The sequence below is a fragment of the Pelecanus crispus genome, chromosome 4 (assembly GCF_030463565.1).
Source record: "Pelecanus crispus isolate bPelCri1 chromosome 4, bPelCri1.pri, whole genome shotgun sequence".
NCBI classification, from domain to species: Eukaryota; Metazoa; Chordata; class Aves; order Pelecaniformes; family Pelecanidae; genus Pelecanus; species Pelecanus crispus.
In genome coordinates this window covers 60,937,326-60,953,500 of record NC_134646.1, presented here as the reverse complement: position 1 = coordinate 60,953,500, position 16,175 = coordinate 60,937,326, and the positions used below count along the sequence as shown (strand labels likewise).

The 16,175-nt window shown below is 39.7% G+C and overlaps 1 protein-coding gene across 2 annotated transcripts in view; it reads right to left on the bottom strand.

The window, feature by feature from the left end:
• Nucleotides 1–3,877: 3,877 nt before the first annotated feature.
• PDS5A (PDS5 cohesin associated factor A) overlaps nt 3,878–16,175 on the bottom strand; it is an 87,447-nt gene continuing 75,149 nt past the window's right edge. Inside the window, exons 30-34 of one of the 2 annotated variants that reach the window (XM_075709916.1) lie at nt 10,590–10,735; nt 9,267–9,372; nt 6,207–6,559; nt 4,940–5,090; nt 3,878–4,359 (exon numbers count right to left, since the gene is read on the bottom strand). In XM_075709916.1, coding sequence (XP_075566031.1) covers nt 4,324–4,359; nt 4,940–5,090; nt 6,207–6,559; nt 9,267–9,372; nt 10,590–10,735 — 792 coding nt within the window. In that variant the 3' untranslated portion in view covers nt 3,878–4,323. Of the gene's footprint in view, nt 4,360–4,939; nt 5,091–6,202; nt 6,560–9,266; nt 9,373–10,589; nt 10,736–16,175 lie in introns of those variants that run through there. The other variant, XM_075709917.1, reaches the window with a different exon arrangement.

Sequence of the window (16,175 nt, the reverse complement as noted above, 5' to 3'; positions counted from 1 at the left end):
TTTGTGACAGCAGTCATCCTGTGGGTCACCACAGTGACTTGGTGCTAAGGAATCGCTGATGGCCACCTGCAGTTAGGAACAAGATCACGGAGCGTGAGACTGGAGGGAGAAACTGGGTCGCTCACCCCCTTCGGTCTCATGTGGCAAAACTACAGGAGTAAGAAACTCTGGATCCACTCTCCTGCCCCCGGCTGTGCAGCAGGGAAAGGAGAGGCTGTTAGCCACTGCCTCTGCTTCTGTACCAGAACTTCCAAGATCTGCTCCTGAGGAAGTCCGGTCTTGTTTGCTGCCTTCCAGGAACCAAGGCAAATGGATCCAGGGAGTGACAGGCTTAAAAACTCTGTAAGCAATGGAAGCTGCTGTTGGTCTTTGAAGTTTAGGAGTATTTTATCTTACTATTTATATTACAATTCCGTCCTTGTCAGAAATTCAAGCAGGGGAAGGCTTCAAGGGACATACCAAGTGCTGCTGTACAGAAGGACTTTGCTAATTGCTGTTTAACACCTTGCTACTCCCTATGCAAACTTGTTTCTGCACCAGGATACAATTCCATGTGCTGAGACCAGCTACTCTGTGAGTAATGCTTGGTTATCAGCTGTGCACACCTGCAGCCTGGCTGGCAAGCAGACCTCATAGTCCAGCTGCTTTAGTTTGGGCTATTTCCTTGAGTACCGATTCGGGACTTGATTTCCGTGCACAAACCAACCTATTACTGCTGATAAATGTAATAACGGAGCACACATGCAAGCGAGCTAGGAGCCACATGGAGGATTTCTTAAAGAAGCAAGTTTCCTGTGTATCGCAAATGTTTGGTGACCCCAAATCTTTTTGGATCTTTAGAGGAGACATTTCAGCTGTGATGGCCCCATCAGTTAACTTGAAACTCAAGAGCCAGGCTGATGTTGAACTTGGTCCAACAACGTGTGCTTAATATCTAGTGGCTGGAAGTACGTTTTAGATAAGGATTTGTTATTCATCAGTTCTAGAACTTAAAGGCTTGTCAGCATGTGCAGAAAAGATTTGTAATGCATATTATTTTTCCTGTTTAAGATTGCTCTAGAAAACACTATTATTTTGTCTAAAACAACTGTTTAGATTTAATTTTGTTGAGTGGTAGAGGTTTAATTTAGTACGTTACAAAGTATGTTCTCAGAACAGCCTTCCTGTCTGTTATGAAAGCCGTGCAGTCCAGGCATCAGAGGACACAAAGGAACAGAAATAAATGTATGTCCGCTAAGAAACAAAGCCACACTTTTATGAAGATGGGAACTTAAAGATGATGAGAACTTAGCTCTAACTGTGTAACCAAACGTGAAACCTCAGCACCTTTAAATCCTTTAAATACGGATAAAAGCCGTAAAGACTGGGTTTCATCTGGCTTCCTTTTATTCTTTATCACACATTAACAGGTGACAAACTCTGCGCATCAGTTTTCCTATTACAATGAGAGAATCCCCATTCTTACGTAAAACATTTAAAAACTCAACATATGGCCACGCGCAAAACCCCCACCTCTTTCTTTGTAATAATTTGCCTTCAATTCCACAGTTTTATACTGATTACTCTTTAATAGGTTTTATTTTTAAAGCATCAGAAGAAGTACTAGCGATGCATAAATTATGTATGTGTAACAATTATGCCTGTACTTCCCTCTATTTGTTATAAAGGCTGACGGTTCCAACTACTTGCTGTCACAAGCGAGACTGCTGTAACGACCCCTGGCCTTAGGGGACACCGTTCTTACAGAAAGATCCACACCCCTGGGGCAACTCTGAACTGCACCATGGCTGCTCTCAGGACTTTGGCAAGGGCATAGCGGGGGGCAGGCAAAAAATTCTGTACGTAGCCTTGGCCGGGGCAAATTCTGAAAAGAAAGCAGTGGGCCACCAGCAGACCTTTCATATAGTTGGTATGCTGCATTTTTGATCAGCCAATTATGCCCAGCTGCATGAACGTACCAATTTTCTTTGACTATACTGATAATCAACATACGGAAGTAACTCAAATGTCCCCTTAAAGAAAACAGAAGAAAGAAACTCTGTAACTCTGCCTGTAAAAAGACAACTGAAAACCCTGCTCTGAGCATGGCACTGATCCTCCAGAAACCCCTTCTCACCTAAATTATTCTATGATGATTCCCTGAGGAACTTGACATTTGAACTGCTTAAAAACGGACCAAAAAAGGGAAAAGAAAAAAAAAAAAAAAACAAAACCCAAACCCAACAATTATCCACTTCACAAAAATCAAAGCTTTTGGAAACAATTCTGAACACTTGCAAGATTCATCAAGTACAGATTTCAAATCTTTGTTAGAAGCACACCACTGGGTACCAGAGCTCATTTCTAAAAGAGTTTCTTTTTTGGATAGCACCTAAAAACCTCTAGCAATTTAAAATTGGTTTAGGTAGCACCTAAAAACTTATATCAAAAACATTTTAGAATCAGTTTAAACCAAAATACCTTAACTTTTGCATGAGGGGAGTATTTGACCAGAACACTAAAAAGAAACTGCATTACGATCGGTAAATCCATCTATGTGGAATTATTTCAGTTTTAGAAATCAAAACCCTGATGGATGTGTAATTAAACACTTTTAAAATCTCCCAGTCTCCCTCTGCCAAAAGCATTTCAAATCCTTCACGTCAAAGCATCGCAGATTGCTTTAGAATGCATATATTGCTTTGTGAAGAGAGTCTGATTTTCTCTGTTACAGAGGAAAAATAACTGTAACACCAGTTAAAAACTCGATGAGAGAGACTTCGTCATTGTTTAACAGCACACAACCGCGCCCTATCCATTTTAGGAGAGCAAGTAATCCTGAACTAACGTCAACAGTATCCAGCTCTTCTACAAGGCATCAAGGGATTTCAAAACAATCTGCAGAAGAGAAATGGGGAACTGAGGCACTGGGAAACAACGTGAACTGTTCGCTGCCACTCTGCAAACCAACCCCCTTCTTCCCATACAACTTCACAAGATAAAGCACTGTAACTTCACCTAAAAAACTATCTTTTCAACAATTTAACTGTCTGCATTACAACTTCTTTGCTCAATATAGTATTTCTATGAACATCCAAGACCATGCACAGATACAGCAAGTAGTTTTCTGTGAAAGAAAATAAAAAAAATTAAAAAAAGACTGCCACATGACACCTAGAAGCGTTTATTTTATGCAACAAACTTAAATATGATCATGTGTACATAAAAGTGTACACTGTATCTATGCTGAACAATGCCAGGAAACATAATATTGATGCAACAATCGTCTAAAATAAACATTAAAAAATGAGCCTGGACAGGAAGACAAAATGCAAAACAGACTTACTTCCAATCAGCACAATGCTTAAAATTGAGAGCAATCCTAAACATTTCCAACTTTCCTTACAAAGCTGCCAAAGTCCAACTATTTTTAAAAATTGATTTTTTTTTTTCTTTACATCAATAATAAAAATCTGGTGACAAACATTATAAAATCAAATGCTGGACTGTCTTTACTCCTTTAAAATTTAGAATATTCCAACAGAACCGCAGGAGTAAAAACACTTAAAAGTGATATATGTTTTTATAAAACAAACATCAATATGTACATTTATTGCAAATTATATTAACCTAAAATGGAGGGAAAATTAAAAAATGAAATGTCTACTTGCGAATTAATAATAATTTTAAGTGATTACTTTCCCACTCTGATAAAAATCAGAAAGCAACATTTATAAAATTGCCACCACATGACTTTTCATAGCAGGGAACTGAAATCTGTACATCTTATTTTTGCAGAAAAGTAGGCAGGCAGAAAGAATTATACATAAAACAGTCTCCAAAAGTAAAGCAAAAAAATTTTTTTGTGATTTTTTTTTTTTTTCCCTCTAGTCTTGTTTAAAATCCATTCAGTAGACTTCTACTTTTTCTGTGAAACATGGGAATACCTGGCTCTAGGATCATGAATTTTCAATGTCAGTGTAAGGACCTCCTCTGACTTTCTTTTAAAAAAAAAAAATGCAGCATGAAAATTAATGGTGTAAATACACTTTTAAACTCCAGAATGCAGGAACTGGAACCAAGTGTTAAGCAATTTGCTTAATTATTGACTTTTCATAAAAAAAGTCTCTGGGGAAATAAGTACAGATGCTTTTAGCCTCTTTCTCAAGAGTTTCTGCTTTACATTTCCATTGAGAAGGATTAATTTCATGTGAAAGGGAAGCATAGTTTTCCTTCTGGTTTCAGAGCTGAAAGCTGTGTGTTTTGAAGTAATTTCAGTTCCTGTACAGGAAATTTCTGAATCCTAGTTTTTGCAGAAGCTTGGAGCATGCCTTTATTTGGCCTTCATTTCCTCCCTTTTCGAGCAAGTTTTCTTTTTACCTTTTTGGGGGGAGAAAAGGAAATAAAAGTTAATCGTAAGGACATGGAAATTGCAATTGGTTCTGAATCAAAATCCTACCTATATCATTTACATTTTAGCTTTTACACTCCTTATCCTGTGATTCTTCCAACTCCATCTTGTATCTTCCCAACAATTACATAATTAATTTAATATAGCTGAATTTCCTTATTGCATAGCACAACTTCCTGATAGACTTGGAAATACACAAGCGGAATAATAATAATTCTGTAACTGAGTAATGTTTTTTCAGAATAACCAGAAATACAGTTATCCATAGCTTTCACTGGAATGAGAGAATAAGAATGGTAACTTGTTCTAATTAACTGTATTTAATTATGCAGGTTTATAAAAATAGCCCTGCCTTACTTATGAACAAGCACTACTTCACGTTTTTAAAATATTTACAGTAACAGGTACATGTCTACTTAAAAGCAAAAAAACCCAGACACAGCTATTTTTACATACGTTTTTCTAGAAGACAGAAAATTTTCTTTGATTCCCTATTGTATAAGCTACAATAAAAACACAGAATTGTCCTATATAAGATGCCTGCTACACCTTAAGGAAGCCTCCCTCTGCTATCTCTGTATCCTCAGTATCTTCCTGGCTGCTCCCACAGGCCTTAAAAAGATCCATTGCATTTTGGGAATATTCTGGACTTGAGTCTATCTCCAACAGTGAATCGCCATCACTTCCAAGCACCTGGCTTCTGAAAAATGTTAACAATGTTTTGGTATTTTTTCAAAGAAACACTGAGGTACTATATACTTCAAAGAAGCTATCTGATACGGGTGGCTTATTAAGGCTATGGATAGTGCAGTTTGTTGTGAAGACTTAAAGAAATTCGATGTATAAAACAAGCATTGCAAGACAGTACACAAATACTACTCTCTTGAAAGACTGAACAGTTTACTAGTATATGAACCTTGCTGTGAAAGGAAAAGGTAATTCTTTCTGATCAAGGTTCTCTGCAAGATCTTCCATTTACAAAATCTTTAGAAAGAAACCATTCTAATGATTCTTTCTTTCTTTAGATTAAATTGTGATTTCTTCCAACACACTGGTTTGCGGACCTTATCTTATTGCTCTACAACTCTGGACACTTTTGCATTAAAATTATTATTGTATCAGATTCAGATAAACAAATTTCTCAGTGTTTATTTGCATTTGTGGCTTGTTTATATTGGAAATCAAATCACCACATTTAAACACTGGAGTATAGAAAAATAAATTATCATCCAAGAGCTGTTTTGTAGTTTACACAGTTGCAAATCCTGCTTTTGTTTTTACTTAAAATACATATATTAAAAGATTTTTAATATTAATAGTAAACAAGGACAGACACAAAATATCAAAAAAGAATTACCATTAGAATTACAACTCGTTCTGTTCATTAGAGATGGTCAGTTTTCAAGCCTTTGTTATCAATGAACTGAAGCAGAGCACCTGAATTCCCGTGTACCTGGCATTACTGACCGCACGTGAAATACCCTCAAGTCTTAGTTCATTTACATAGCAATGCTAGTAAGGGGAACCAGGATGCAACAGACAAAAAATACAGTTTCGTGAAAACAGGTCAGATTATCCTGTTCTGACCAAACAAATTCAGTTCTCAACCATTCCAGCTGCCCTGGTACTTAAACTTGAAAAAAAGAACAGAACACAACACAGTATATGTTGGGCTATGATGTTTATAGATCACTGTGGTTTAGTTGTGCCCTTTAACATATGTGAGATCTGTTACCATTGCAATTTCAGGGTCTATCTTGAGACAGGAAAGGCCCACCCACCCATGCATGGGGGTTTTTAATTTATTTATTTTTACCTTTGTAGGTCAATTTGTCTCTGTGCTGCTGCTGGCTTTTTTGCTGTGTCTTGCTGTTTTGGTGCTTTGGCGTTACCTGCCTCTAAACTCCCTGGACTTTCTTGACTGCCTGCTGCCCTTTTCCTTCCCCTGACAGGTGGTTTATTTGTTTCCTCATTTTTTGCAGTGGTACCCTGAGGTTCAGGTTTGGGTGGACGCCCTCTCCTGGTTTTTGCTGCGAGTGATGGTCCTGTTTCATCTACATTTTTTTCTTCTGTTTTTTGATGAATATTCTCAGTTCCAGATGCTGTTGCTGTTCTTTTCTTCCCACGCTCAGTGCTGTTTCCTTGTGTAGCCTGATCAGAATTAATCTCCTAGAAAACAAGAGTCACGAATGTGATGAAAAAAAAAGATTCCCAAGGGCAAACTCAAATTGTTACCTCCCTCCAACAGAAACGTGAGTTTATAAAACAAAAAGTGTTCTTATAAAAAACACATCACATGGGCTTAGACCTAGTAAAAAGTTTTACTAAATAGGATTTCAGACATTAACCTTGCAAAAAGATTTTCTACACTGTGTGTAATGTTAGTATCTGCACCCAATGTATCTTTTAGTTGCTTGAAAGTAAGACTACAGCAAGACTAATAATCTCAGGTCCTCCCATGATGGTTCTTCTGGACAAGCTCCTTTTACTGCCTCTTTGCCAACTGACAGGAGAGAACTGAGGAGCAAGAGCAATGACTCCAGTACAGTAAATGATATTTACTTCAATATATGCAAATGTTGAGACCAACCTCCAGTAAAGGTGCAGATTACTAAAACCAGTAAAAGGAAAAAAACAAGGCTTGCAGGCTATAAAAGGGAATAAGACCTAGTCACAAACAAAACTTGCTGTCTTTGTTAATTCTTTGTTACGTCTGCATACGTATGGCCTACATGCATTTTTTTCTCATTACACTGAACAAGGTAATGGAAGTGATTATATTTCATGAAGCAGTGCCTCTGTATACGTGAAACAGTAAGGGTGGTGGCAATGTAGGTCGCTACATAGAGATGTATTCATATGGAAACAAAGAGGAACCAACTGGATGCTGGACCTTCATTTGAACACTGGCTACCGAAACAGTCAGGAGGAGGGGCAGAGAAAAGCCTACTGAAGAAGTATGGCTGGGATGACTTCGCAATTTCAAACACACCAATTAAGGCCACTCACTCTTGTAAGTGCTGTGTCTGAACCAAGGACATTTTGTTAAATATTCTACCATTATTTGTTAAAGGTTTAAATAAGTCAGGCAGTCTCTGTAATCTTTATTACTGTTCTAGCAGCTCATAGCAGACCTTTACAACTTCTGTTCTTAAGAACTTTACAGATAACCACTGTGAAAATTTCAACTAAAGTCAGGTTTCAAGAACCTAGAAAGCATTTTTGAAGATTTATTTCATAAATGCTTTGCCTAACTTTTCTAACTTTTCAGAAGAAGCCTATTTTGGGGAAAAACAAGAAAAAAGGAACCATACACTGAAATTTGGGAAAGATTTTTTCCTTCTTCATTAGTTCATGGGTGTGAATATCATGTTGCATTTTATTTTAAAAGATTAAGAAAAAACTAACTTTTCTATATGATGATAAAAATCCAAAACACCTGCTTATTACTCTGATTTCATCTAATCAAAAAAGACTGAGTAGATATAGAACTTCTTCAAATTTATAAAGGATGAACCATCTATGTATTCCTACATTATTACAAAAATCTATTTTGATTTTAGAATCACGGAATCATCTAGGTTGGAAGTGACCTCTGGAAATCATCTGGTCAAACTTTATGTTGAAAGCAGGGCCTCGGGGTTTATCCAGGGCCCTTGACAAGCCAAGCCGTGAATAGCAACATTCCACCACTTTTCTGGGCAACCTATTCCAGTGTTTAATTTTCCTCACAATGTAGATTTTTTTTTTTTTTTTTTTTGCTTGCATCCAGATGGAATTTCCCGTGAAGCAACTTCTGCCTGTAGCCTTTTGTCCTGTCATCATGCAGCCTTGAGAAGAGAGTACTTCCATCTTCTCCGTAAATACCTTTTAGATATTAAAAGACTGATTAGATCCCCCCAAGGCTTCTCTCCCCTAGGTTGAACAAGCCCAGTACTTTCAACCTTTCTTCATACAACAACTTCTCTGAGCCTTTATTATCTTGGTGGCCCTCTGCAAAGCGCTCTCCCAGTTTTTCAATATCTGCACTGAACTGGGGAGGACACAGCATTCTGGACACAGTATTCCAGGTGTGGCCTAATGAGTGCTGAATAGGTGGAATAATCACCTCCACTCAATCTGCTGGCTATGCTCTTGCTGATGCAGCCCAGGACCCAGCTTGCCCTCACTGCTGCCAACTCATGCTCCGCTGGTTGTCCACTGGGATGGTCCCCCAGGTCCCTTCTCAGCCAAACTACACCCCAGCCAGGCAGATCCCAGTGTGTTGTACTGCTGCCTGAGTTTAATCTACCCCAGGTGCAGGACTTCACATTTAGTTTTGTTAAACTTCATGCAACTGTATGTTTTCTAAGTTAAAAAAATCACTACGATTTAGGCATGATCTTCTCTCTCTAATGGAGGGGGGGGGGAACATTAAAAATCCTCAAAGTTTAAATAATATTTTAGTTGTGACACAATCCAAAAGTTAGATGTTTACTTCGTGCTAGAGGAACACTTGAAAATTTCCTGGCAAATATCTTCAGTTAAAGCTACAGGTGTCAACCTTCACTGAATCACAGCCTTACTGTTATTTATACTGGAAAACACTGAATAAAGGTGGTAATCTTTTGGAATTTTATAAAAATGAAGGAAGTCCCTTCTGATTTGCCTGTGCTATTTTTGAGCACATGAGCTCTACTAATTACTCTGGATAAAATAAATAGTAGTTTTGAAAATAAGGGATCTTCTACTGGGCTAGGAAAGTGATATAACTACACAAAATAAAACTGGACATTACCAGTTCCTCAGAGACCACCTGCAGTGATGTATACTGAATAAACCCCCAATGCCAAGCTTTATATTATAGAGATACAGTCCATAAAATCCCCAGACATACCTTGTTTTTCACAGGTTCTGTCTTTGCTGGTGTGACTGAAATAATCCTCACGGGATTTTCATCATTTTCACTGACCCCAGTTTCTGATATATCCGAGCTTTGTTCCCTGGTAGCACAATTGAAGACAAAATAAAACCAAAATATACAGAACAAAAGAAGAAAAATGTTTGCAATTATTTAAAAAAAAATAGAATGATTAAAAAAAATAAAATCAATGCAGACAGGCTAAATTAGTTAAAAAAAGAGTTGAATTTGCCTGAGTCCACGCTTACATTTTCTTTCCCAGAACTGGGAAAGGTCTGAAAGGGATTGGCTAGTCACTGAGCCAAATCCATTATCACAGACACAATGCCATATAATTCTTTTTGCAAACTTAAGACCAATGCTCTAAATGAGGCTGTGTTCTTTTTCCAGATAGAAAAAGCTGATACTGCCAAAAGGTGGTGAAGAAAAATAAAGACCAGCAATGCTCAAACCTCAAGTTAATTTACACAAACATACAATAGTTTTAAAAACAAAAGAGTTAAAAAAAATAATAAAGATTATTACAGCATATCATGCACACTTACAGAATAAATTCTGAACTGAGTTATACTTCCCTTTGACCTTATAAAATGTAGCAACTAGAGTTGACTTCCTCTGCTTTCTTTAACCCTTTATCTTAGCCAGTTAATCAATCCCAAAACAAATTAAACAATCTTAAAATTTGAAAGTGTAAACTGTTTCTCCAGATTTATGACAAATTTAAAAACTCTGGATCCACATAAAAATAACATTTACTAGAAGAAAGACCAAATATTACAATCTTATGTTGCATCTTTCCACTGAGATCCGGTCCTCTTCAGCAAGCTCTTTTTAATTGTTCTTAATCTTAAATAGGTCAGAATATTTCATCTACATCAAAAATGTTTCTTGTTACTAATCGGGATTAATCCTAATTTATACATCAAAAATGTGTGAGCTGCAAAATCTGTTTAGTATTAATTATGGCTGGTCTCTTCAATTAATATATTTTCTGATATAAAAATATGAATATTAACCACCAAAATTTCAGACAGTATAGTGTCGCTTCTGTTGTTTTATAATGTAATTACAGGCAGGCCACACCTAAACACTATACTGAATTTTTGTCTACTAAAAAAAGCCTAAAACAAAAAGCAAAGACGGAGATTTTACCTATAGGGAACTATTATAATGGACAAAATTAAGACACTCTTCAAACACATAGGTACACACACCAAATCATCTCCTGTCCTAAAACGTGCAAGCACACTGGAGAACATGAAGTAAAGAGTTGATGAAAGAAATTTCAAACTCCTGTACCTTGACCTGTTTCCTGCAGAAGAGCTCAGCTCAGAGTTTACACTGATATTGCTTCCAGTCTCTGATCCTGTAGTTCTTATATATGGTCTCCTTCCAGTTGCAGATAACGGTTTGTTTACTGTACCTAGTACACCAGTTGGTTTTGGCTAGAAGAAAATATTCAATTCTTTAAAAAATGGGAACTTCAGATACATATTTAATTTTTAAAGTATTTTCTTGAGTATTTAAAACTACTTTTTCTGGATTAGCCGTCTCATTCACGATGCCATCAGTTTAGAGCTACAGACCTCATCTGTACTTAAAAACCACTATCTATCCTACTTTTATTTCTTATAATTTAACAGCACTTCATCAATTGCCTTGCTCTCTCTCATGCTTTAAAGGGATAGCAGCTGAAGAAATCTCAACAGAAGCCAGAATGTTAGGTAATATTAGAGTACTGAAAGGATGTGGCAATATCCTTTCAGTCTTGACATGGTTGAGAGCCTCTGGGTAAGGATGAAGGGGAAAATAAATAAAGCAGATGTTGTTGTGGGACTCTACTATTGACCACCCAGCCAGGACGACACCACCGATAAATTACTCTACAAGGAATTAAGGGATACCTCTAGATCAACTGCCCTTGTCCTTATGGGTGATTTTAACTTCCCAGACATCAACTGGGAATATCAAACAGCAGAAACAAACAGGTCCAGGAAACTTCTGAAGCATGTTGAAGACAACTTCTTGGTGCAAGTACTAAGGAAGCCAACTAGGAAAGGTGCCCTCCTAGATTTGTTGTTTGTAAACAGAGGGACTTGTGGGTGAAGTGGCGATTGGTGGCTGTCTTGGTCACAGTAAGTAGAGGAGTTTCAAATTGTTGGCAACAGAAGAAAAACTGCTAGCAAAACTTTGACCCTGGATACGGGGAGAGCAGAATTCAGGCTGCTGAAGGAGCTTGTTAGTAAGGTCCCCTAGGAATCTACTTTTGAAGGTATTGGGGTCCATGAATGCTGGTCACTTTTTAAGAGCCATCTCTTAAAAGCGCATGAGCAGGCAATTCCAAAGTGTCGGAAGTCAAGTAAGTGGGGCAGAAGGCTAGCTTGGCTAAGCACAGATCTTCTTCTAGAACTCAAGACGGAAAAGGGAAGTGTAAGGACTTTGGAAGCAAGGACAGGCGACATGGGAGGACTACAGAGATGCTGTTCACCACTGTAGGGAGAAAATTCACGTGGCCAAAACTTGATTAGAGTTCAAGCTGGCCAGCACTGTGAAGGACAAAAAAAAGGGCTTTTTGAAATATGTTAATAGCAAAAGGAGGACCAGAGATAACATTGGGCCGATTGCTCAACAAGGTCAGTCACCTCACAAATAGGGATGTAGACAAAGCAGAGACATTTAATGCCACCTTCGCCTCTGTCTTCAACACTGATGATGGGCCCTGGAACCCTGAAAGCCCTGTGTTGGAAGACCATGACTGGGGGGATGATAAACTCCCAGCCAACCCCAAACTTGTTTGAGACTTGCTGCTCTAGCTGGTTGCACATATATCTGTGGGGCCCAATGGGATTCATCCCAGGGTATTGAAAGAGCTGGCTGATATCATTGCGGGACCTCTCTCCACTATTTTTCAATGGTCTTGAGAGTCTGGAGAGGTCCCAATCAACTGGAAACTGGCAAGTGTTGTCCCAGTTTTCAAGAAGGGTAAGAAGGAAGACCCTAGTAATTACAGGCCCGTCAGTCTCACTTCAGTGCCTAGTAAAATTATGGAGAAGGTTATTCTGGGAGTTGTTGAAAAACACTTGAGAGACAATGCAGTCACTGGTCATAGCCAGCACAGGTTCACAAGGGGAAAGTCCTGCTCAACCAACTTAATTTCCTTTTATGACGAGGTCACACATCTAGTTGACCAAGGGAAGCCAGTAGATGTGGTGGGTTTGGATTTTAGCAAAGGTTTTGATACTGTCTCTAACGGTATCCTTCTGGATAAACTGTCCAGCACACAGCTAAACAAGTCCGTAACACGTTGGGTGAGCAATTGGCTGATGGATCAGGCTTGAAGAGTTATAGTAAATGGGGTTACATCAGGCTGGTGGTGACTCACCAGTGGGGTTCCCCAAGGCTCAATTTTAGGGCCAGTGCTCTTAAATGTTTTTATAAATGATCTAGATGCATGAGTTGAATGTACATTAAGTAAGTTTGCGACAATACTGAACTAGGAGCAGCTGTGGACTCCCTCGAAGGCAGAGAGGCCTTACAGAGAGATCTGCATAGATTAGAGAGCTGGACAATCACCAACTGTATGAAATTTAACAAGAGCAAGTGCCTGATTCTCCACCTGGGACAGGGTAATCCTGGTTATACATACAAATTGGGGGATGAAAGGCTGGAGAGCAGCCCCACAGAAAGAGATCTGGGGGTTTGGATTGATGGCAAGTTGAATACGAGTCAACAGCGTGCCCTGGCAGCCAAAAGGGCCAACTGTGTCCTGGGGTGCGTCAGGCACAGCATAGCTAGCTGGTCGAGGGAGGCAATTGTTCCACACCACACTGCACTGGTGCAGCCCCACCTTGAGTACTGTGTGTGGTTTTGAGTGCCTCAATATAAGAAGGACATCAAACTATTAGAGTGTGTCCAGAAGAGGGTGACCATGACGGTGAAAGGCCTTGAGGGCAAGACTTACTGAGGTGACGTGGTTTGTTCAGCTTAGAGAAGGCTGAGGGGTGACCTCATCACAGTCTACAACTTCCTCACAAGGGGCAGCAGATGGTAAGATGCTATCTCCTCTCTCTGGTGACCAGCAGTAGGACATGAGGAAATGGAACAAAGCTGTGTCAGGGGAAGTTCAGACTGGACATTAGGAAAAGGTTCTTCACCGAGAGGGGTGGTCGCTCACTGGAACAAGCTCCCTGGGGAAGTGGTCATGGCACCAAGCCTGTCAGAGTTCAAGGAGCGTCTGGACGATGCTCTTAGTCATATGGTTTAGCTTTAGCTAGTTGTGAGGGACAAAATGGCTGGACGTTTGTCTCAAACCTTGCCCACATGAAGCCGGCAGGACCCTGCAGGAAAGTGTGCGGGGTGTCGCCCGCTTGCACGGCAACAAGGACTGCGGCGAGGCCGTGGTCACAGCCTGCTGGGAGCAGACGACTGGCTGTGGGAGTGTGCACGCGGTCGGTGCGTGAGACCCCGGGCACAGTGGGGCTCGGAGATGCGGGCTACGTGCCGTCGCCCTGGGCAAGCAGGACGCGAAGGAGTTCTGTGGAAGCGTGAAGTTGTTGCCTCAGGCACGCAGCCTATAAAACACCCCCACCCCAGACCCCCGTGTGATCACTCGTGACCAAAGACCCTGGTGTGATTCACCCGCCACTGAAGACCCCAGAAGCACGGACCCCCGGGACGCCGCGGATCCATGGTGGTGACCATTTGCGCTTTCCTCTCCCAAACTCTTGCTTAATTTTCCTCTCTTGTTTTCCTTCCATCTCTATCACTATTTTTCTCCCTTCTCTGAGCGGTTAATAAATGGGTAGACTTATGACATCTGACCTTGTTTGTGTCTTAATCTTGCCCGAAGGGATCGAACCTGAAATGAGAGGTTGGTCTAGCCACCCCTAGCCTCCCAGACTCGTCTGAGGCTGGTTAGAACGCAAGGGGACCCTCCTCTCATCCAAATCGGATCATAACAGTAGTCCTGTGAGGAGCAGGGAGTTGGAGACCCTTCCAACTTGAGATATTCTATGATTCTAACATCCTGTATTTGCAAAGCAAAGCACCTGTGGGAAAGGCTTTCCAAAATGCGATGCAGAATTAGGTTCACTACAACAGTAGGAAATGTGTACAATTTTACTATATAGAAAGCTAGTGTAAAAATATTTAACACCATCTATCTATTCTGGGGTTCTCCAATACAGTGATGGTATTTTAGATCTTGCTATGGCTGGTGTCTGTTGACTGATTTGGTCAGGCTGGGTAGGCAGCAGGAAGTTTATTTTGTCTCTGGAGAGGAGTCAAGAAGTTTTCATAACTGGCATGTCACATTCTTCATGTACTTTTACATTTCCTCGGAGACCAAATTAATTTATTAAGACATTCCCACAAGAAAAAAAAAATTCCCATGTGTGGAAGTTATGAGGGAGCAGGCAGGAGAGAGATAACACAGATGCTGGAAAACATTTGGTTAGCAAAAAAAAGCAATGATCTCTGTAGAAATGGCCTGTTACTGAGCACATGTTCAGTAGCTGCATCATTCTAGTGCTAATACTGCACAACATTTACTTAAACATATTAGTCTTCTAGTATTTGCTCAATTTACTGAGTATTTTCTAAAAAGTAGGAAGCATTTGGCACAGCTAATAGGAGAGAGAAAAATGTTTAAGAGAGAAAAGAAAGTACTTCTGCGCAATCAGCAGGTTGCTAATTTCTGGCACCTACTGCCATAAGAGGTTGCGAAGGCAGAGCATCAGGAGGTTCAGAACCAGAGCAGATAAATTTGGGAACAAGTCCATAAGCAGGTATCAAAAACAACAGGCAGAGATGCAGAGTCTAGCATCCCTTTAAAAAATTATGAATGCTGGGGGAGTAAGGGGAATGTATTGCAGAAAGTGGCTAGACTTGCAATGCTTTCCATAGTCATGTTGCATTGGTCCCTCTGGAAAAACAATACCAGGACAAAAAGGACTGTCGATCTGAGTCAGTGGGGTATCCTTACACATCTGTGTTTTCTGAAATGGAAGTAGGCAGAAAAAGAAGCACGTGTTTGTGTATTCTATTACAGCATGGAATAAATGTTTGTTTTCCCAGAACGCTGAAAATTACCTAAATAATACTAGCTTGGTATGGGACATATTCCCCCCCGCCCCGCCCTCCCAATCTAACTCTGTTTTAACAGAATGCAGGAGAGAAGCCTGTCTTATACCAGTAATATTTTTTTAGTTAAGACATAGCTTTAGTCTACATTGCTGAATGCCTTATCAAAAGAGAAATGTAGTTAGTTTACACAGCCAACTAAACTTGCTTCAAATTCATTATATTTGAATGTTGTCTAAGGTGAAACAATTACAGCAGTAGACAGATACCTTCTTCTGAGGATATTTAAAGCACCAGTCTGGTACTGGCTGCTGCTAAAGAAGGTGGTCTTCTGTCTGCTTCCTCCCTTCCTAACATAACTCCAACCCAGCTCACCAAGTAACACCCAGGCTGGTGTGACAGGGTGAACAGGAAGCAAGGAGAGGCAGGATTCTGCCAACTCTGCGAACATCACCCACATGAGCTGCCCTGATAGCGGAAACGTTTTGTATAAATGAAAAATCCATGTGAGAAGAAGCAATTTTAAATGATACAGCTATTTACAGAGTGATCATTTGTCTCTACACTTACAAGGAATGATTACCACAAAGTTCTGCTGTAACCGAAGACTTCAGAAACTAATGCAGTAACAGTTCATGGAACACAGAATATGAAAATTAATAAATGCCATGAAATTTATATTAAAACCATGATTTATACTGTTCTCAGGATTTTTATATTTTACGGGTCAACCAGCATTCTTTCACTAAGCTCAAGAAAAAAAAAAACCTGCTAATTTTTTGAGTTAGACTAAAAAGCATTCCA